Source organism: Entelurus aequoreus, linkage group LG06, assembly GCF_033978785.1.
Source record: "Entelurus aequoreus isolate RoL-2023_Sb linkage group LG06, RoL_Eaeq_v1.1, whole genome shotgun sequence".
Lineage (NCBI taxonomy): Eukaryota > Metazoa > Chordata > Actinopteri > Syngnathiformes > Syngnathidae > Entelurus > Entelurus aequoreus.
The window spans coordinates 1,035,644-1,060,129 of record NC_084736.1 but is presented as its reverse complement, the minus strand read 5'-3'; the positions used below and the strand labels follow the sequence as shown (position 1 = coordinate 1,060,129).

At 41.1% G+C, this 24,486-nt stretch overlaps 1 protein-coding gene across 2 annotated transcripts in view; it reads right to left on the bottom strand.

Moving 5' to 3' along the window:
- LOC133651710 (actin-related protein 2/3 complex subunit 1A-A-like) overlaps window positions 1–23,052 on the bottom strand; it is a 46,252-nt gene extending 23,200 nt beyond the window's left edge. Inside the window, exons 1-7 of one of the 2 annotated variants that reach the window (XM_062049752.1) lie at window positions 22,784–22,888; window positions 21,895–21,934; window positions 21,689–21,792; window positions 11,911–12,015; window positions 11,702–11,840; window positions 10,562–10,645; window positions 9,635–9,742 (exon numbers count right to left, since the gene is read on the bottom strand). In XM_062049752.1, the coding sequence (XP_061905736.1) occupies window positions 9,635–9,742; window positions 10,562–10,645; window positions 11,702–11,840; window positions 11,911–12,015; window positions 21,689–21,752 (500 nt within the window). In that variant the 5' untranslated portion in view covers window positions 21,753–21,792; window positions 21,895–21,934; window positions 22,784–22,888. Of the gene's footprint in view, window positions 1–9,634; window positions 9,743–10,561; window positions 10,646–11,701; window positions 11,841–11,910; window positions 12,016–21,688; window positions 21,793–21,894; window positions 21,935–22,783 lie in introns of both variants that reach the window. The other variant, XM_062049751.1, reaches the window with a different exon arrangement.
- Between the last annotated feature and the right edge of the window lie 1,434 nt (window positions 23,053–24,486).

Below are 24,486 nucleotides of genomic sequence, written 5' to 3'. Positions count from 1 at the left end.
GTACAGCGAATGTATATGTACAGTATGTGTATACAGTATGTGTGTTTGAACAGTGAATGTATATGTACAGTATGTGTATATGTGTGTTTGTACAGTGAATGTATATGTACAGTATGTGTACATGTGTGTTTGTACAGTGAATGTATATGTACAGTATATGTATGTGTGTGTTTGTACAGTGAATGTATATGTGTAGTATGTGTATGTGTGTGTTTGTACAGTGAGTGTATATGTACAGTATGTGTATATGTATGTTTTTACAGTGAATGTATATGTACAGTATGTGTATACAGTATGTTTGTATAATGAATGTGCGTGTGGATGTACGAACTTTGAGTGTGTAAATATGTACTGTATTTATTTGTATATGTATGTGGGAGCGTAGGTACCTATGTATGTCTGTATGTATGTGTGTGAGTATATGTGAATTTGCATGTACAATACATTTGACTCCCAGTGTGTGCGGGAGCCAGAGTACGGCCCCAGCCTCCCCGAGAGCCCATCCCACAAACAGTAGGTGTGGTGCCCAGGGAACCAGGGACCACCGCCCCCACGCAGCCAAGCCGGACAGCGACAGGAACCCCATAGCCTGGTCCACCGCGCCGCCCACAAGGGCCAGCAACAGGCCGCAGACAGACGCACCCGGCAGAGGACAAGGCACGAGAAAAGCAGGGGGCAGCCAGACCCCAAACCAGCGAGAGACCACACCCCACACGGACAGAAAGGCGGGACGCCCCGCCCGAGGGGCCCGGAGACCCCCCGCAACCGGACGGGAAGACCGCCCCCGCCCCACCGGCAACAGGGCCCCCACGAGCCCCCCCCCACCCCCGGAGAGCGCGGCGAGGCCAGCCCACGGCCACCCCACCCAAGCCGGCCGCCACAGGACCACCCAGCACGGGGCCACAGGAACCACCCACCCCACCCGCAGGGACCCCAACGATGGAGATGGAACAACCAGCAACCGCCCCGCCGAGTACCCCCCCCCCCCCCCCCCCCTGAGGTAGGGGAATAAATAAATAAAATAAATAAATACATAATAATAATAATAGTAATAAAAAAATTTTTTTTTAAAAGAATAAATAAATAATTAAATCTATTTATAAAAATTAAAAAAAAAATGAATTAAAAGAAGATCACAGATATGCTACACACAAGGTCGCTACCCCAACAACTGGCCGACTCGCAGCACCTCGGAATACCCTGCAGCACCAAGCTACCACAGTAGACGCAGGGACCAGACCCAGCAGGCCCCAACCAAGACGGGCACCCGGAAGGGATGGACGGTGGGACCCAGGAGCTCCAGACACGCAGTCCAGATGCAGTAGCCTGAGGCGCCGACCCCCACCCGACAGGCAGGCCCAGAACGTACCCCCAGAAATATACATACATATATATATACATACACATAAACATACACATGTACACATACACACACATACACATGCATACACATACACATATATATACATACATACATACATACATACATACATACATACATACATACATACATACATACATACACACACACACATACACATACATATACACAGTTTGTCAGCCCCGACAACCACCACGCGCGCGCGCTGCCACCAGTCACAACATCAGCCACCCCCCTGCACCAGACCCAGCAGCCACGGGCGCCCACACCACAAACAAACGGCAGCAGAAACAGCAGCCACAACACCCCCAGACAGCCAGCACCACCCAATCAAATCAAAGCGATCAAAAAAAAAAACGCGACCGGCAACCACACACCAACAGGATCACAGAGACCAGCCAGCGCCAGCCCGCCAGCAAGCCCAAACGCCAACACGCAAACAAGAGACACCAACACCCCCCCCCACCAAAAGACCCCACCACCCCAACCCAAACCCGCACAAACACACCACCGCCCAAACAACCGAGACACAGTATCCAGACCAGACACGGGCGCCGCGCCGCCACCACATCAAGTCGCCAACAGAGACCCCACAGCGCAAGGTCGGGCCACACGGGCACGGACCCCACCCAACAGGAAGCGAGACCCGCGCGACGCCACACACAAATAAATAATAAGATTAAACAAAAATAATAATAATTTAAAAAAAATAATAATAATAATAAAATGAAATACAAATTAAATTAAATAAAAAATAAAAAATACAAATAATTAAATAAAATAAAGTAAGTAAATAATAAAAATTATTAAAAAAAAAAAAAAAAAAAAAAAAATACATATATATATATATATATATATATATATATATATATATATATATATATATATATATATATATATATATAAAAAATAATAATAATAATAATAAATTAATAAAAGCCTGGCAGGCCACCAGAACGCAGTCCCCGGAATCCGCGCCGGCCGACGAGGCAATGAGGGGTGCGCCGAACCCCAACCCCCCCACATGCATGTGTACAAGGCCCCCAGAGTGTCTACTGTGTAGTTAAAATTAGGAGGTCAGCCATTACAGCCGACCTCCAGTCCCTATTGATGCGTGTACTGTAGCGTGAGTGAGATATGTATGCTTGTGGGAACTAATAATGCGATTAAAATTGGGGGACATCAAGGTCTTGGTGGGTCCCAACCAAGCCGAGCCCTCCAAATCCTAAGTGTCTAATATGCAGCTAAGATTGAGGGATGGACGAGCAGGGGACAAGACAGGAGGACTGGAGCCCCATAGGAGGCATCCTCAACCCCCTGCCATGCCTCCCCGCAGGACAATCCCCCAAAGTCCTATATTTGTGTGACTGTGTGTGCTATAAGTAGGAGGAGTAGAGGGCCCGGACATCCCCCCCAGTCCATGTGGCCGACAACCAGGAACTACGGCCAGGAAGCCGCCCCCCCCCCCCGGGCCGTGACCCACACCAGACCACTTTAGCGTGACGCCACGCGAGCCCACCCCCCGCCAAACAAAGCCATCCCCCGCCCGCCCCAACCCAACCCCGCAGAGCCCATACCAGCAACCAAACGCAGAAAAAATGCACAGCCCCATGCCCAATGCAAACACCGCATCCCGGCCATCCACACAGCAACGTACCCATACGAGTTCCGGCCAGGGGATGGCGCCCCCCAACTGGGGAAGAAGTCAATGCACCCCGTCCGCACGCCAGCCCCCAAACCAGCCGGCAAGCCAACGCCAGCCAGCCCCCACAACCCCACAAGCGCACAGATACCAGCCACAGTCCCCCAACCACTCCAACCCAACACAGCGACGCCAACCGCCGGCAGTACCACAGCAACCATCACCACCACCGCCCGTCCGCAGTACAAACACCCGCGGCCGCCGAAACCGAAACAAAAAAAAGCGACCTACCCCGTAAACCACAACAACGCACACCCCCAGCTACCACAGAGGCCACCAACCCACCTACCCCAACTCATCCACATACAGGCCAATCGATCCACCGGACATCCACACCCATACACACACCTACACATACATACACACATACATACACACATATACATACATATATGTATATACACATACATACACATACACACATGCATGCATATACATATATACACCTACATACATATACATATGCACACATATACACACACATACATACACCAAAACAAAACAAAAACAAAACACAAAAATAAAAAATAAAAAAAATAAAAATAATAATAATAATAATAATAAATAAAATAAAATAAACCCTTTTAAATAAAATAAAATAAAAATAAACATGAGGCCTGGTTGCCAACAGTGTCCAGCGCCACCAAACCCCGCAGCCTTACCCGCACGTCCAGGCCCCCCGCCCACCACCCACCAGGCACCCCATCCGGCAAAAAGCCATAAGGGCCCAGCCCCACGCCCACAGCCGGCATGCCATGGCATCTCTGCAGGCCTGGTGCCGCGATCAGCAATGCACACCGGGGCAGCGACACACACACATGTACCTACATACATACACACAGATTCCACCATACATACATACAAACGTGCACACACACACACACACACGCACACACACACACACACACACACACACACACACACACACACACACACACGCACCTATATATACACGTATATAATTTAACAGAATAAATAAAATGTATTAAATAGATAATTTAAAAAATATATATAAGTATATATATAAATAAAATTAATAAATAAATAAGGGCGGAGTAAAACACAGGAGGGAGACCCCGCAGGGCAGTCGGGCAGCACCGCCGGGGCCCCAACAAGGGAGGCAAGCAGCCCCCCCAACCCGGCACCAGGCGGGCCCGCACAGCCGCAGCGTAGGGCGACCCCGGGCAGACCCCGCCCCGCGCCCCAGGGGAAGGAGGAAGCCCACGGACACCCGAAGCCAGAGGGGCACGAGCCGACCCCCGCCCGACAGCGGCAAGGCCCTGGCCCCACGGGCGCAACCCCCTGCCCAACCACCCACGAGAGGGGAAGCCCCCCACCCAACCCAAGGCGGCCGCCCCCAACAGCTCCACCCGCACCCCAACCCCCGCCCAGGCACCCCCATTCACCCCCATCCCCCAGACCACTCACGGATCGGCCCGCCAGGCTGGCACCAGGGAACACACCCCAGGCCCACTCAAACGAGAAGTATTGAGGCATATTTGTTTCCAGATTTCTGGGTCAAGGCTTGTGGATACGTCTGAGTGCCATTTGGAAGTTAGGATACTTATTGTGTTATCTATTTTTGATAAGAGAGCATATAATTTGGATAAAGCTTTGGGGGCAGATGTTTTGAAGAATTTAACGGTCGTAGGATTACTTTCCCATGTTGTTTTGTTGAATCTTGCGCTAATTACAGATTTGATTTGTATATATTCTAGGAATTTATTAGGATTGATTGCATATTGTGTAATTAAACTTTTAAAAGAGATAAAACTGTTTGCATTGATGATATCCCCAAGACATCTGACTCATTTATCATACCATGTTGGAAAGTTCAATGGCTTCTTGTTTAAAAGAAAATCAGGATTATTCCAAATAGGCGTAAATTGACAGAGAGTGAGCGGGGATCCAGTTATTTTCAAAAACTCCCACCAAGCTGTTAAGGTAGTGCGTATATTAATACTTTTGAAGCAGTTGTGTTTTCGGAGAATTTGGCTAACAAAGGGCAAGTTAGAAATTGGGATCTCCTGGCTAAGTGATTGTTCAATCTCTAACCATAAACTATCTAATAAAGTGGGATTGGTCCATTTTAATAGATATTGTAGTTTATTTGCAAGGAAGTAATATGAAAAGTTTGGGAGTTCTAGACCCCCGTATTCTTTTGGTTTTTGTAAAGTTTTAAGGCTGATTCGTGCTGGTTTACTCTTCCAAAGAAACTGATTGATGTGTGAGTCTAGTGATTTAAACCAGATTTGAGAAGGTTTGGTTGGAATCATTGAAAAGAGATAATTAACCCTAGGCAAGACCATCATTTTCACGGTAGAAACCCTTCCCATAAGTGAGATTGGCAGTGCTTTCCAACGCGCCAGATCATCCTCAATCAATTTTAAGATTGGGGAGTAATTCAAGCGATTCAGATCTGACAATGTGGAGGAAATATTGATTCCCAGGTATTTAATGTTCCCTTTATGCAGTGGAATCGATGAGGTGCTCTGAAAGTCCAAATTAATTGGTAACACAGTAGATTTGGACCAGTTGATTGAGTAATCTGAAATAGAACTGAATTTATTGATAAGTGAGATTGTATCTTGAAGAGAAGAATGTGGATTTTGTAAGAAAAGTAATACATCATCAGCATAAAGGCTTATTTTATGATGAACGGTTGCGGTATGGATGCCTTTAATATTTGCATGCTGTCGAATTGCGGTTGCAAGAGGTTCAATAAATATAGCAAACAGTGACGGAGAAAGTGGACACCCTTGCCTTGTGCCCCTCATAAGATTAAACCTTGGGGAGATTTGGCTATTCGTTCTAACCGAGGCTGTAGGGAAACTATATAGGACCTTGATCCATTCTATAAATGAGTCTCCAAATCCAAATTTCTGTAGAGTAGCTAAAAGAAAATTCCAATTCACTCTATCAAATGCTTTTTCAGCATCTAATGAAACAACAGCTGTTTTTAAATTATGAATAACAGAATAGTCTATCACATTGAGTGGACGGCGAACATTGTTGGACGATTGTCTCTCTTTGATGAAACCTGTTTGATCAGGATGTACTATATATGGAGTGACTTTTTCTAATCTTTGAGCTAATACTTTGCAGATAATTTTAAGATCAGCATTAATCAGGGAGATTGGCCGGTAACTGGATGGAAGTGTTGGGTCTTTATCAGGTTTTAGCAAGAGACTGATTGTGGCAGAGTTCATATTTGGAGGAAGGAATGAGTTTTCTTTAATCTCTAAAGCCATTTTCGTAAATATCGGAGCTAGCAGTGACCAGAATGTTTTGTAGAACTCCACAGGGAACCCATCAGGCCCTGGTGCTTTATTGTTTGGCATCTGTTGAAGAGCATCGTGAAGTTCATCTACAGAAATAGCAAGATCTAAATTTGATACCTGCCTTGTATTTAATTTAGGTAAGTCTATACCATTGAGAAATGTCTCAATGTCTGAAAGAGATGGGTCAATCTGGGGTGTATATAAGTTTCTGTAAAAGTCTCTAAATATGGAGTTAATTTCCTAAGGAACGTGAGTAATGTTCCCAGCTGAATCCTTAATGGATGGTATGGAGTTTTTTTCTTTGTTTAATTTTAGTTGGTTAGCCAAATATTTGCTTGGTTTATTGTCATGTTCAAATTTTTCTAAGCGTAACCTCTAGAGCAGGAATTGACTTTTCTTATCAATAATTTCTCTTAAATGTAATTTGAGTTTTCTCAGTTCGTTCAGAGTATGTTCATTTTGTGAGTTCGCATAAGCTATTTCTAATATTTTTATTTCATTTTCAAGTTCCTGCTCTAGTAAACGTTCCTTTTTTTTCTTGTATGATGAATAAGAAATTATTTTTCCTCGCATAACTACTTTTGCGGCCTCCCAGAGAATGCACGCCGTGATTTCTGGTTGATCATTAAAATCTAAAAAATCTGTCCATTCTTTCTCAAAATAGTTGAGGAAGTCTGGGTCCTTTAGTAATGATGTATTAAGTCTCCATTGTTTTATAGGTGCAGTTATAGTTTTGTTAGTGAGGGAAAGTGAGACAGGTGCATGGTCACTGATGATGATAGGATGAATGTGAATGTTTGCGATATCAGATAAAATTGAGCTACTAGTTAAAAAGTATTCAATGCGAGAGAATGAGTGGTGAACTGGGGAAAAATAAGTGCATTCCCTAAGAGTGTGGTGATAAGAACGCCAGGCATCGCAAAGACCATAATCGTTCATATATTGCTTAAGTATTACCACTGATTGAGACTCACGGTGACTCCCAGTCACTCTGGACCGATCTATATTTGGATTAAATACTAAGTTGAGGTCCCCTCCTAGAATCAAGCAGTGGTTTGAGTGAGGAGAAAGTGAAGAGAAGAAAGTGTGAAAAAAGGAGGGGTCTTTAACATTTGGACCATAAATGTTGGCGATACATAAGTTTCTCCCGTCAACAGAAATATTAAGAATGATGTATCTTCCCTCTATGTCAGTAATGGAGTTATGGAATGTAAAGTTGACCTTTCTACTAATGAGAATGGCTACGCCTCTCTGTTTGGAGTTGTAACTAGCAAAGTATGTGTGTGGGTATTGCGATGAATGCAGTTTTGAGGTATCGGACTTGGAGAGGTGAGTCTCTTGTAGTAAAGCAATGTCTGCTTGCATGCTCTTCAAATGATTAAGAATTTTTATATTTTTTTCCTTTGACCCGACTCCATGCACATTCCAAGTGACAAACTGCACAGTGGACATACTAAACTAGACTGTAACTAAGTGTGTGGATGTATGTGTGTACTTTATGTGTAAATAATGCATGTCTGTATCTAAATGTAAGCCTATCATGCAAATGTGTAGGTGTGTATAGTGTGTATAGTTGTGCATGTATTAGCTGTGAGTGTAAATGCTGATGACGACAAGGGGACACACACAACAGGTGGAGAAATAGAAAGAGAAAAACAAAACAAAAAACATAAAAGAAAAAGAAAAGAAGAGAGTGGTGGATTAAACAGGTAGTGAAATAAGTAACATAAAAAGGAAAACAAAAAAGTAAAACAGTAAACATGTTGGTTTACCAAAAGAGTTCCCAAACCTTTACTGAGTGTTGTTAAAAGGAAAGACCATGTAACATGGACGGCGTGGCGAAGTTGGTAGAGTGGCCGTGCCAGCAATCGGAGGGTTGCTGGTTACTGGGGTTCAATCCCCACCTTCTACCATCCTAGTCACGTCCGTTGTGTCCTTGGGCAAGACACTTCACCCTTGCTCCTGATGGCTGCTGGTTAGCGCCTTGCATGGCAGCTCCCGCCATCAGTGTGTGAATGTGTGTGTGAATGGGTGAATGTGGAAATACTGTCAAAGCGCTTTGAGTACCTTGAAGGTAGAAAAGCGCTATACAATTATAACCCATTTATCATTTATTATCATTTAACACAGTGGTAAAAATGCCCCTCTGACTACTTTTTTGACATGCGTTGCTGCCATTAAATTCTAAGTTCATGATTATTTGCAAAAAAAATTTAGTTTCTCAGTGTGAACATGAAATATCTTGTCTTTGTAGTCTATTCAATTGAATATAAGTTGAAAAGTATTTGCAAATCATTGTATTCTCTTTTTATTTACCATTTACACAACGTGACATCTTCACTGCTTTTGGGTTTTGTACATATATACATACATACTGTATAAACATATATACACATATTAATACATCTACACATATATACATACACATATATAAACATGCACATATATGTCTACATACACACACACACACATTTTATATATATATATATATATATATATATATATATATATATAAAATATATATATATATATATATATATATATATATATATAAAATGTGTGTGTGTGTGTATGTAGACATATATATGCATGTTTATATATGTGTATGTATATACATATATATATATATATATATATATATATATATATATATATATATATATATATATATATATATATATATATATATATATATATATATATATATATATATATATATATATATATATTGTGGGCACCCAAACATTTTGATACAAAGCAGATTGGGGGGTTGTTTACAGCCTCAGGGACATAAAATACAAGTTCATATCAACATTTCTGCAGAAAAGTCACCTTTTATCACACATTTGCTTGTTTTTATTTTTTATGTTGCTGTGTTGTTAATTAAGACTTCATACTTTCAAACATAATCATCATCAAAATTAAATAAGTAAAGAATAAAAGAATGAAATCAGAGAATAATAAAATAAGAGAAGAATAAAGTATTATATACCTGCAGTGAAAGTCTGCAGAGCCAGCAGCAGAAAGAGTATTATCATTTATCATGGTTGTTATCATTAAGAAAATACTAAAATAAGCAGAGAATGAAAGAATAAAGTAATATTTACCTGCAGTGGAGGTCTGCAGAGCCAGCAGCAAGCAGAATATTATTATTAAGAAAAGAATAAGAGATTGACATCATAGAAAAATTGAATAATACAATAAGTAAAGAATGAAAAGAGAGAAGAATACAAGAATAAAATAGGAGAAGAATAAAGTAATAATAGTTACCTGCAGTGGAGGTCTGCAGAGCCAGCAGCAAGCAGGATATTGTTTGGATGCCAATCCAGGCTGAGGACAGTGGAGCGAATGTTCTTCTTGATGTGTTTACTCAGCCACCTGGTGGTCATCAATATTGTAGTACTTTACATATATATACTACAGTTTTACAATACTAGTACTTTAAAGTATCAACTCCTTACTCAGCCACCTGGTGGTCATCAATATTGTAGTACTTTACATATGTATACTACAGTTTTATAATACTAGTACTTCACAGTATCAACTCCTTACTCAGCCACCTGGTGGTCATCAATATTGTAGTACTTTACTTTTTATATATATATACACACATTATATATACTACAGCTTTACAATAGTGATACCAGATACAATACTACACACTGTATATACTGCATACAATAATACATACTGTATGCACCAGATGTAATACTACACACTGTATATACTGCATACAATAATACATACTGTATGTACCAGATGTAATACTACACACTGAATAATCTGCATACTATACATAGTGTGTGTACCAGATGCAATACTACACACTGTATATACTGCATACAATAATACATAGTGTGTGTACCATATGCAATACTACACACTGTATATACTGTATACAATATTACATACTGTATGTACCAGATGCAATACTACACACTGTATATACTGCATACAATAATACATACTGTATGTACCAGATGCAATACTACACACTGTATATACTGCATACAATAATACATACTGTATGTACCAGATGCAATACTACACACTGTATATACTGCATACAATATTACATACTGTGTGTACCAGATGCAATACTACACACTGTAAATACTGCATACCATAATACACACTGAATATACTGCATACAATACTACATCATTTGCTTGTGCTGTATGCTTTATAAATGCGTACCAGTCGTTGTCCTTCTCGAAGTAGCAGACGGAGATGAGTCGAGCGCTGCTGCCTAAAGCAAACTTGTTCTCCATAGGTGACCACCTGACACACGTAACAGCACTGAGTATAGACAACACCTATAATACATTGACATATAATACATATACACATATAATACATATACACATACAATACATATAAACCTATACATATATACGTATAATACATATACACATAGACATACTGTATATATGTATGTGTAAATATATATGTAGTGTAAATCAGTGGTCCCCAAAGATTCACAGCCCTAATATATATATAGACAGACATATAGACAGACATATACACATAGACATAGACATATAAAGATAGACATATAGACATAGACATGTAGACATAGACATATAGACATATAAAGATAGACATGTAGACATAGACATATAAAGATATACATATAGACATAGACATGTAGACATAGACATATAGACGGACATATAAAGATAGACATATAGACATAGACATATACAGATAGACATATAGACATAGACATATAAAGATAGACATATAGACATAGACATGTAGACAGACATATAGAAATAGACATATAAAGATAGACATATAGACATAGACATATACAGATAGACATATAGACACAGACATATAAAGATAGACATATAGACATAGACATATAAAGATAGACATATAGACATATAAAGATAGACATATACATATACAGATAGACGTGTAGATATATACATGTAAAGATAGACATAGACATGTAGACATAGACATAGACATATAAAGATAGACATAGACATATAAAGATAGATATATAAACATAGACATGTAGACATAGACATATAGACATAGACATATAAAGATTGACATATAGACATAGACATATACAGATAGACATATAGACATATAAAGATAGACATATAGACATAGACATATACAGATAGACATATAGACATATAAAGATAGACATATAAACATAGCCATGTAGACATAGACATAGACATATAAAGATAGACATATAGACATAGACATATACAGATAGACATATAGACATAAAGATAGACATATAGACATAGACATATAGACATAGACATATAAAGATAGACATATAGACATAGACATATAAAGATAGAGGATCACCTGACGCAGGTAGCAGCACGGTTAATGCGTACGAGCACCAAGGTGGGTTTCCAGGAGCCATCCTTCAGAGTCCACACGTAAGCGTTACGGTCCGAGGCGCACGTCACGATGCGATTGGACACAGGTGCCCAATCAATTCCTGGGAATGTGATGATGTCATTTAAATCTTCATTATCCCAACAGGTGTGCTGCAGGAGAGCTCCTGCTACCTGTGATTCTTCCACTGTGCTCGTTCAGCTCATGGATTTTACTCCATTCTCTTCCTCTCTTCTCATAAATGTTCACCACGTTGTTGTTGGGACTCACTGCAATCTCTAAAAGTACACGTACATACACTTATTACTGCATGCAAGTACACATCAATACACATACTACTGCATGGAAGTACACATCAATACACATATTACTGCATGGAAGTACACATAAGGGCAGCACGGTGGCAGAGGGGTTAGTGCATCTGCCTCACAATACGAAGGTCCTGAGTAGTCCTGAGTTCAATCCCGGGCTCAGGATCTTTCTGTGTGGAGTTTGCATGTTCTCCCCGTGACTGCGTGGGTTCCCTCCGGGTACTCCGGCTTCCTCCCACCTCCAAAGACATGCACCTGGAGATAGGTTGATTGGCAACACTAAATTGGCCCTAGTGTGTGAATGTGAGTGTGAATGTTGTCTGTCTATCTGTGTTGGCCCTGCGATGAGGTGGCGACTTGTCCAGGGTGTACCCCGCCTTCCGCCCGAATGCAGCTGAGATAGGCTCCAGTGACCCCCCGCGACCCCAAAAGGGACAAGCGGTAGAAAATGGATGGATGGATGGAAGTACACATAAATACACTTATTGCTGCATGGAAGTACACATCAATACACATATTACGGCAAGTACACATAAATACACTTACTACTGCATGGAAGTACACATAAATACACTAATTACTACAATCTCTGTAAGTACACATACACATGTATATACACTTATCACTACATGTAAGTACACATAAATATACTTATCACCGTAAGTACACAAAAATATACATATTACGGCAAGTACACATAAATACACTTATTACTGCATGTAAGTACACATAATTACACTTATTACTGCAAGTACACATACATACACTTATTACTGCATGTAAGTTCACATAAATACACTTATTACTGCAAGTACACATAAATACACTTATTACTAAAATTTCTGTAAGTACACATAAATAAACTTATCACTACATGTAAGTACACAGAAATTCACTTATTACTACAATCTCTGTAAGTACACATGAATACACTTATTACTACAATCTCTGTAAGTACACATAAATACACTTATAACTACAATCTCTGTAAGGAAGTAAACATATCAATCTTTAGGTGTTGAATCACACCTACGCATAAACATATACACATGAATAATTACACCTATATGCATAAACATATATACATAAATAAATACACTTATACGCATAAACATATACACATGAATAAATACACTTATACACATAAACATATACTCATAAATAAATACACCTATACACATAAACACATAAATAAATACACTTATACACATATACATATACTCATAAATGAATACATCTATACAGATAAACATAAACACATAAATAAATAAATATATACACTTGAATAAATACACTTATACACAAACATATATTCATAAATAAATACACCTATACACATAGACATATACACACAAACATATACCGTATTTTCCGCACTATAAGGCGCACCGGATTATAAGGCGCACCTTCAATGAATGGCCTATTTTAAAACTTTGTTCATATATAAGGCGCACCGCATTATAAGGCACATAGAATAGACGCTACAGTAGAGGTTGGGGTTACGTTATGCATCCATTAGTCTTCTTTACTTGGCGCAGGTCATCATGTTGCTTCCTCCACTTCCGCACCATTGATTCGTTAATGTTAAATTCTCTCACTGCTGCTCTATTCCCGTGTTCTACTGCGTGACTGATCGCCTTGAGTTTAAACTCTGTGTCGTAAGCGTGTCTCTTAATAGGAGCCATTTTGGGGTCTTTACATAAAGTTTAGGTCTCGCAACTACGGTGCAGCCGCCGACTTCATTTTCCCCCGTAGAAGAAGAAGTTCTTCTTGTACGGTAAGCAGCCGCCGACTTCATTTTCCCCCATAGAAGAAAAAGCGCTTCTTCTTCTACGGTAAGCAGCCGCCGACTTCACTTTCCCCCGTAGAAGAAAGAGTGCTTCTTCTTCTACAGTAAGCAGCCGCCGACTTCATTTTCCCCCGTAGATGCAGCCGTAGGAGGAAAATGAAGTCGGCGTAGTTACCGTAGTTGCGAGACCTGTTGTGGCTCAATATTGGTCCATATATAAGGCGCACCGGATTATAAGGCGCACTGTCAGCTTTTGAGGAAATGGGAGGTTTTTAGGTGTGCCTTATAGTGCGGAAAATACGGTACACATAAACATATATTCATAAGTAAATACACCTATAAACATAGACATATACACATAACATATACACAGACATATACACATAAAAAATACACAAACATATACACATTAAGATATACCGTAATTTCCGGACTATAAGCCGCTACTTTTTCCCCTCGTTCTGGTCCCTGCGGCTTATACAAGGGTGCGGCTTATTTACGGCCTGTTCTTCTCCAACACCGACGAAGAGGATTTCGGTGGTTTTAGTACGCAGGAGGAAGACGATGACACAATGATTAAAGACTGACTTTTCATATACCGGTAGGCTGGTTATTTTGATAACGTACAGGCGAGCACTTTGTATTACTTTGCACCGTTGTATTATTTGTACTCTGCACGAATGCTGTTCGCCATGTCAAAGATGTGAAAGTTTGATTGAATGATTGAAAGATGTATTGTTGATAAATGGGACGCTTTGCGTTCCCAAACAGTCATCTCTGTCCCGACAATCCCCTCCGTGGTAGCAGGAACCCCTATATACTACGGTAATTACACATCAAAACCCTGCGGCTTATAGTCGGGTGCGGCTTATATATGGAGCAATCTGTATTTTCCCCTAAATTTAGCTGGTGAGGCTTATAGTCAGGTGCGGCTTATAGTCCGAAAATTACGGTACTCATAAATAAATGCACTTATATACATAAACATATACACGTAGACATATACACGTAAACATATACACATAAACATATACACATTGACATATACACATTCAAATATACACATAAACATATACACATTAACATATACTCATAAATAAATACACCTATACACATAAACATGTACACGTAGACATATACACATAAACATATACACATAAATAAATAAACATATACACATAAATAAATAAACATGTACACATAAATAAATACACGTATACACATAGACATATACACATTAACATATACACATTGACATATACACATTGAAATATACACATAAACATATACACCTAATTAAATACACATTAATACACACTTAAAACATATACACAGACATATACACATAAACATATACACATTACATATACACATAAACATATACTGTAAAGACGGGGACTATGGGATGGTTTGTTTTCCCGGAATGCAAAGTAAAGTTGGAGCGGGCAAGGCATGAAGGTAAGGACATATTTATTTAAACACTAACAAAAGGAACAAACGAAAAGCGCGCACAAGGGCGGAAGTACAAATGAAAACAAAAGATTAGCACAAAGGCAAAAACTATGAACATGAACTATACAACGCTTACTGTGGCATGAAAAACGTATACTTAAACATATACACTTAAAGGACCAAGATCTCCAGAAGCGGTGTAATCGAGTACGGAACAAGTGATCACTTCATCATTTTCTGCACACGTAAAATTTAGAAATCTGTATCAGATTGTCACAACACAATAAGATTCAGATTGATGAAAAAGTACACCAGCGAAGCTCTGACAGCAGCCCTGGAGAGACTGGACTGGTCAAATGTACTAAATTGCTCATCGGTTGAATAAGCATAGGCATGCTTCAAATCCAACTTCTTGCATGTATCTGACAAGCTAGCACCCATGAAAGCTTCCAGGGTCAAATCCAGAACAGAACCCTGGATCAATGCAGACATAATAGAAGCCATGAAACTTAGAAATGACAAACACGATAAGTTCACTAAAAACTGGACTGAACAGCTCCTTAAAGAATACAAAAAGCTAAGAAATTAAGTAACTAATATGATCAGGAAGGCCAAATCCAGTTACTTCAACGAAAAAATAGCGGAAATTAAAAATAACCCGCAAAAACTCTGGAAGACGCTGAAACAATTTGGTCACAGTAGTCTCAAAACAATAACCACCAACCTCAACTTGAAAATAAACGGCTCACTCATCACAGACAAACTGAATGTGGCAAGTTGCTTTAACAGATTTTACTCAACCATCGCTTCCACGTTGGTAAGCAAATTTCCCTCAAATTCAGGCCACTACGGTGAACAGCACATCCAAGACTTTTACTAGGGGTATGCAAGGATGACTTCAAGTTTGTCGAAGTTAAAACTGATGATGTGTTAAAGAAACTCAGCTCGCTGCAGCCAAACAAAGCCACAGGACATGATACTATTCCCAGCAGATTTCTCAGACGCAGCTGTCACGATTGCCCCAATGGTTGCTCATATCACCAACTTGTCTATCAATCGGTGTCATATCCCACAAGAATTCAAGCTGGCGAGAATATCGCCTCTGTATAAAAAAGGAAACAAATTAGACCCCGGCAACTACCGCCCTGTTTCCATCCTTTGCTCCATCTCAAAGGTTATAGAGAGGTTAATATATGAGCAAATAGATATCTATCTATCAAATTGCGAGCTCCTATTCGAATTTCAATTAGGATTCAGAAAATCACATTCCAGCGAAACATGCCTACTGTACTTAAGTGACTACATCAGGCAAGAGATAGACATAGGCAAGTACTGTGGAATGGTTATGCTGGACCTTCAAAAGGCATTCCACACAGTTAACCACTCAATACTGTTAAACAAGTTGAGGGCAATCGCTTTTGACAGCGCAGTCACAAACTGGATGAAATCTTACCTTGAGGATAGAGAACAGGTGGTCGAGGTGAACGGATCACTGTCCTCTCCCCTCAAGGTGAGCTGTGGTGTCCCACAGGGGAGCATTCTGGGACTATTGCTATTCTGAAATTAAATCAGCATGTAACAGCAAGTTCTTCCTATTCGCGGACGATTCTGCGATCCTGGCCTCGGACAGGGACAAATTGAAGGTTGAAAGTGCACTCAGCACCGAACTAAGTAATCTCTGTCTCTGGCTTTCCGATAACAAACTGTCACTACACCTGGGTAAAACAGAGTCCATCCTATTTAGGTCCAAGCACAACCTAGGGTTTTACGATTAAAGCAGGTGATACCATAATCACCAGCAAAGACAAGATCATTTACCTAGGTTGTATATTGGACAACACACTCTCGGGTGAAAAAATTGCATTGAAAGCAATCACCAAGACCAATAATAAAACTAGATTTTTGGGCAGGATTTCTGCGTTTATCAACAGGGATACACTTAAGACCCTTGCCGGTGCCCTCATATAGTGTCATTTTGACTACGCCTGCACCTCATGGTTCACCAGTATCCCCAGTATCCACAAAACTGCAAACTTCCCAAAACAAGCTGGTGAGACTCCTGCTCAACCTCCCATACAGGACTCACCTAACTCAAGCCCACTTTACCAAATTGGGATGGCTTAGAGTTGAGGAAAGCATACACCAAATCGCAATGTGCATGGTATTCAAAATACTCAGAGAAACTGTCCCCAAGTACCTGTCAAACTATTTCATCAGAGTAAGTGATGCTCACAGGTAATACACCAGAGGGAGTTCCTCAGACCTCGTCCCCCGTCCCCCCCTCCCCCAAATTCAAGACTCTCATGGGAAAAAATGCACTCTACTATTTTGCCACCACACAGTGGAATGCACTACCAACAGACCTTAAAATTCAAACTTCCCTACTAAATGTTAAAACTGCCATAAAATCATGGCTCAGCTCAACCTCTAGCTGATCTGAACCTAAATTGATCCCCAGCAACTTTCCGAAGCATCAAACAGGTTAATATGTGGTTATAGTGTATATATATTTATATGTGGTTGTAGTGTATATATATTTATATGTGGTTATAGTGTATATATATTTTCTCATTCTGTTTTGCACACTCTTGGAGTCAACATGTGCATAGTCATGTACATAGTGTCATGTACATAGTGTATATACCCCCCCCCCCACACACACAAACGTTTTTTGTATATAGAATAGAATAGAAAATGATATATCTTTATTGTCATTGTACAACGAAATTGCAAGCAAACTAATTTAGTGCAAATTCATAATGACACATAAAAAACATAAGAACATGGTACTCAGATAAATAGATACAAATAATACATAAAAACACCAAGCACACAGCTCACATGCACAGTCATTCTTTTTTATGCCTTGTGTTCAGTGACACTAATGCTCTCGGGTAAAAAGTGTTCTTAAGTCTGTTTGTCCGGCATTTTATTGTCCTGTATCTCCTGCCCGAGGGCAACAGTTCAAAAAGTTTATGTCCGGGGTGAGATGGATCCCTTATGATGTTTTGGGCCTTTTTGAGGCACCTGGCACTGTACGGTTCATCAAGGGAGGGGAGAGAGCAGCCAGTGATCTTCATGGCAGTTTTTATGACCCTCTGAAGTGCGTTTCTCTCTGCCACCGTGCAGCTGGCATACCATACACACATGCAGTATGTCAGCACACTCTATTGAGCAGAGATAGAAAGACACGAGCAGTTTTTGTGACAGGTGGTTCTTTTTGAGGAGTCTCAGAAAGTAAAGTCTCTGCTGTGCCTTTTGGTGGTCACTGAGGTGTTGCACTCCACGACAGGTCTTCCTCGATCTGGATGCCCAGGAACCTTAAGTTAGAGACCCTTTCCACATAGTCCCCATTGATGTACAGTGGTTGGATGTTTATCGTTTTTTTCTTCCGGAAGTTCATGATCAGCTCCTTCGTCTTGGTGGTGTTAAAGACCAGGTTGTTTTCCCTGCACCACCCAGTCAGCCGCTCCACTTAATTTCTGTAGGAAGACTCATCCCTCCCAGGAATGAGTCCCACTACTGTGGTGTCGTCTGATAATTTAATAGTGGTATTGCTGGCATGAGCAGGGGTGTAGTCATGAGTGTAGAGGGTGTAGAGTAGAGGGCTTAGCACGCAGCCCTGGGGGGAGCCGGTGCTGATGCTGATGGATGCTGAGAGGTGGGAGCCTACTCTCACCCTCTGAGAGCGATTTGTCAGGAAGTCCAGGATCCAGTGGCAGATGGAGGAAGACAGTCCCAGCCCCGTCAGTTTGGGTACCAGTCTGTGGGGGAGGATAGTATTGAACGCAAAGCTAAAATCAACAAAGAGTAGCCTTGCATAGCTCCCCTGCTGCTCTAGGTGGCTCAGAGCAGTGTGGAGGGCTGTTGCGATAGCCTCCTCTGTAGATCTGTTGGCCCTGTACGCAAACTGGTGAGAGTCCAATGCAGGTGGCAGATTGGAGGTGATGTGCCAGAGTTTCAAAGCACTACATAATGATTGGTGTAAGTGCCACTGGACGGTAGTCATTCAAGCTGTTTACTGCAGGTTTTTTTGGCAGTGGGACAATAACAGAGTCCTTTAGACAGGGTGGGACGATGTACTGGGACAAGGACTGGTTGGAAATCCTTGTAAAGACAACAGTCAGCTGGTCTGCACAGGTCTTTAGTACACGTCCAGGTACACCATCTGGTCCAGCAGCTTTCCTCGGGTTCACCCTCCTTAGTGTGCGCTGCACCTCATGTTCCTCCAACATGAGGATGTTGTCACAGGTTGAGGGTTGTGATGCGACTGCATGTGGTTGCTCCACCTCGAAGCGTGTGAAGAAGATGTTTAGTTCCTCCGCCAGCGAGGCGTCTCCTTCAGCCACAGCGAGGTTGTTGGATTTGTAGCCGGTGATGTGCTGCACCCCCTGCCACACTTGCCTTGTGTTGTTGCTGCTGAGGTGTCCCTCTATTCTCTTCTGATATGCTGTCTTGGCCTCTCTGATGCCTCTCCTCAGGCTGGCTTTGGCAGCATTGTACTGTTGTTCCTCTCCTTCAGCAGGGTCCTGACCTCACCAGTCATCCAGGGCTTTTGGTTTGGATAGTCCCGGATGCGCTTCTCGGTCATAGCAATATCCGTGCAGAACTTGATATAGCTCAGCACAGATAAAGTGTAGTCCTCCAGGTCCTGCTGTTCAAAAATGTCCCAGTTTGTTCTTTCAAAGCACGCCTGGAGCTGCTGAGAGGCGCCCTCAGGCCAGATTTTAACAGTTTTAGTTGTCGGGGGAACACTTTTCCTGAGGGGCGTGTATGCTGAGATTAACAACACTGACACTTGGCCGGACTGGCCCAGGTGTGGTAGTGGCTTAGCCCTGTAGCTACTCTTGATATTAGAGTATGCCTTGTCCAGAGTGTTTTTTTTTATGTGCTGGTGGAATTTAGGGAGCACAGTTTTCAGTTCTGCATGATTAAAGTCCCCAGCAATGATGTGCACCGCCTCAGGATACGCGCTTTGTTGACTGCTAATGAAGTCATGTAACACCCTGAAGGCCATACTAGCATTAGCTGCCGGTGGTATGTATACAGCCGTTTGCATGACAACATTAAACTCCCGTGGAAGGTAGATGGGTCTGCATTTCACAGTAACATACTCCAAATCTGATGAGCAGTTACTGGTAACAGTCTTGGTGTTGGTGCACCAGCTGTTGTTGACGTAGATGCATAGCCCCCCTCCTCTGCTCTTCTCGGAGTCTTTGGTACGGTCATGCCAATGTGTTGTGCGGCCCGCTAGCTCGATAGCCGTCTCCGTGATGAGCAGAATGCAGCTGTCCCCAACGATCTTATTTGTCGCAATCTGCAGCTTCAGCTCGTCCAGCTTGTTGGCGAGCGATCTTGCATTTGATAAAAAAAATGCTGGGAAGCGATGGTTTGAATGGCAGCTTGCGGAGCCTAGCTAGCGCACCAGCTCTGCAGCCCCGTTTTTGCTTCCTGTCCCTCCGCCTCCTTCTCCTGGGGAATGTAATCCAAGGAGAGCCCGGTGTCCTGGCTATGTCCGCCGGTATCTCGTGTAAGCGAAGAAACTCAGCTGTGACGTCTTGCTCACTCAGTAGTTCCAATTTTACAAGTTCGGGTCGACTGTAGATGTTAGTCGCCCGGCATAATGTGGACAGACACACACACCACACAAGCAAAAATATAAAAAAACTTGCACCAAAAAAAAGAGAGCTCTGAACCGCTGCGTCTATGCGCGCCACCATCTTGCCTTATAAGAACACACAATGCTTTGCCAAGTCAGCTAGGTATATATTGTTTTTCAAATCACCTGACATGTATACTGTGTATATGTACATAATTTTTTCATTTTTGAAACATATTTTTTTATATACATGTTACAGGTTATATATCTTTTATTATTGAATGTATCAAATGTGATGAATATTTAATGGGACACAATGGAAACAAGCCTTTTGTCTTTTTGTGCCATCCATTTGACTTTTTAAAGCATTTCATGGATTCAATTCTTTAAGATGTCAATAGACTTCTCAATCAATCAATAAACACAGCACTTAGTGTTGAGTGGGGTCTTCAGGTGGGTTGTGTTTGTTGGTGTGTTTGTTGATAGGCCCACGACACCTCCGGAGGACATCTGGCGTCCCAGGTGTGATGTTGAGGTGTGATGATGATATTATTTTTATGGTATTAGAGTAGTTGAAGCATGATGATGATGTTATTTTATGCTTATTAGAGTAGTTCAAGTGTGATGATGATGTTATTTTATGGTTATTAGAGTAGTTAAAGTGTGATGATGATGTTATTTATGCTTATTAGAGTAGTTAAAGTCTGATGATAATGTTATTTAATGGTTATTAGAGTAGTTGATGCATGATGATATTACTTTTATGGTTATTTGAGTAGTTGAAGTGTGATTGCACCTACGTGTTTTGTCTCTGTTCCAGGTGTGGCAGGAGAGCGGCTCCAGTCCAAAGCTGTAACGAGACATGTCTGAACAAAGGTGCAGGAATGCGGCTGCTGCAGGTGAGCTGAGGGCGGAGCACAAGCACAAAGCAAACATGTACTTTTGAGTAAACACCCCGGTATAGACAACATATATTCCTGTATTCTGTATGTGACTAGTACTTCACCTGCTAGATGAAGTACTCTTATCAAGTAGAAGGTGATCGACTTGAAAGCAGGAACAACAAGAATCATATGAAGATGCCATTGAAAGAAATACTCGTCTGCATTAGCTGCTTTAGTCCTTAGCTGCTTTAGTCCTTAGCTGATTTAGTCCTTAGCTGCTTTAGTCCTTAGCTGCTTTAGTCCTTAGCTGCTTTAGTCGTTATCTGCTTTAGTCCTTAGCTGATTTAGTCCTTAGCTGCTTTAGTCCTCAGCTGCTTTAGTCTTTACCTGCTATAGTCCTTACCTGCTTTAGTCGTTAGCTGCTTCAGTCCTTACCTGCTTTAGTCCTTAGCTGCTTTAGTCGTTAGCTGATTTAGTCGTTAGCTGATTTAATCCTTACCTGCTATAGCCCTTACCTGCTTTAGTCCTTAGCTGCTTTAGTCCTTAGCTGCTTTAGTCCTTAGCTGCTTCAGTCCTTAGCTGCTTTAGTCGTTATCTGCTTTAGTCCTTAGCTGATTTAGTCCTTACCTGCTTTAGTCCTTAGCTGCTTTAGTCGTTAGCTGCTTTAGTCATTAGCTGCTTCAGTCCTTAGCTGCTTCAGTCCTTAGCTGCTTCAGTCGTTATCTGCTTTAGTCCTTAGCTGATTTAGTCCTTAGCTGATTTAGTCGTTAGCTGATTTAGTCGTTAGCTGCTTTAGTCCTTAGCTGATTTAGTCCTCAGCTGATTTAGTCGTTAGCTGCTTTAGTCGTTAGCTGATTTAGTCATTAGCTGATTTAGTCCTTAGCTGCTTTAGTACTTAGCTGCTTTAGTCCTTAGCTGCTTTAGTCCTTAGCTGCTTTAGTCCTTAGCTGATTTAGTCCTTAGCTGCTTTAGTCTTTACCTGCTATAGTCCTTAGCTGATTTAGTCCTTACCTGCTTTTTTTGTTAGCTGCTTTATTCGCGGACTCTGGACAGTCGACACGAATGCAGCAACCAGGAAGTGTCTGGCTTATGTAGCGTGTGTGTGTGTGTGTGTGTGTGTGTGTGTGTGTGTGTGTGTGTGTGTGTGTGTGTGTGTGTGTGTGTGTGTGTGTGTGTGTGTGTGTGTGTGTGTGTGTGTGTGTGTGTGTGTGTGTGTGTGTGTGTGTGTGTGTGTGTGTGTGTGTGTGTGTGTGTGTGTGTGTGTGTGTGTGTGTGTGTGTGTGGGCGTGTCCCACTGTCTTTAAGCACAAATGCAGCAACCAGGAAGTGACTTGCTCTTATGTAGTGTGTGTGTGTGTGTGTGTGTGTCAGGAACAAGTGTAGTAGTATTTGTCAGGAAGAAGTGTAGTAGTATTTGTCTAGAAGATGTGTAGTAGTATTTGTCTAGAAGAGGTGTAGTAGTATTTGTCAGGAAGAAGTGTAGTAGTATTTGTCAGGAAGAAGTGTAGTAGTATTTGTCAGGAAGAAGTGTAGTAGTACTTGTCAGGAAGAAGTGTTGTAGTATTTGTCAGGAAGAAGTGTAGTAGTATTTGTCAGGAAAAAGTGTAGTAGTATTTGTCAGGAAGAAGTGTAGTATTTGTCGGGAAGAGGTGTAGTAGTATTTGTCAGGAAAAAGTGTAGTAGTATTTGTCAGGAAGATGTGTAGTAGTATTTGTCTGGAAGATGTGTAGTAGTATTTGTCTGGAAGAGGTGTAGTAGTATTTGTCAGGAAGAAGTGTAGTAGTATTTGTCAGGAAAAAGTGTAGTAGTACTTGTCAGGAAGAAGTGTAGTAGTATTTGTCAGTAGTATTCGTCAGGAAGAAGTGCAGTAGTATTTGTCAGTAAAAAGTGTAGTAGTATTTGTCTGGAAGAGGTGTAGTAGTATTTGTCAGGAAGAATTGTAGTAGTATTTGTCAGGAAGAAGTGTAGTAGTATTTGTCAGGAAGAAGTGTAGTAGTACTTGTCAGGAAGAAGTGTTGTAGTATTTGTCAGGAAGAAGTGTAGTAGTATTTTTCAGGAAGAAGTGTAGTAGTATTTGTCAGGAAAAAGTGTAGTAGTATTTGTCAGGAAGAAGTGTAGTATTTGTCGGGAAGAGGTGTAGTAGTATTTGTCAGGAAAAAGTGTAGTAGTATTTGTCAGGAAGATGTGTAGTAGTATTTGTCTGGAAGATGTGTAGTAGTATTTGTCTGGAAGATGTGTAGTAGTATTTGTCTAGAAGAGGTGTAGTAGTATTTGTCAGGAAGAAGTGTAGTAGTATTTGTCAGGAAAAAGTGTAGTAGTACTTGTCAGGAAGAAGTGTAGTAGTATTTGTCAGTAGTATTTGTCAGGAAGAAGTGTAGTAGTATTTGTCAGGAAGAAGTGTAGTAGTATTTGTCAGTAGTATTCGTCAGGAAGAAGTGTAGTAGTATTTGTCAGGAAGAAGTGTAGTAGTATTTGTCAGAAAAAAGTGTAGTAGTATTTGGCAGGAAAAAGTGTAGTAGTATTTGTCAGGAAGAATTGTAGTAGTATTTGTCAGGAAGAATTGTAGTAGTATTTGTCAGGAAGAAGTGTAGTATTTGTCGGGAAGAGGTGTAGTAGTATTTGTCAGGAAAAAGTGTAGTAGTATTTGTCAGGAAGATGTGTAGTAGTATTTGTCTGGAAGATGTGTAGTAGTATTTGTCAGGAAGAAGTGTAGT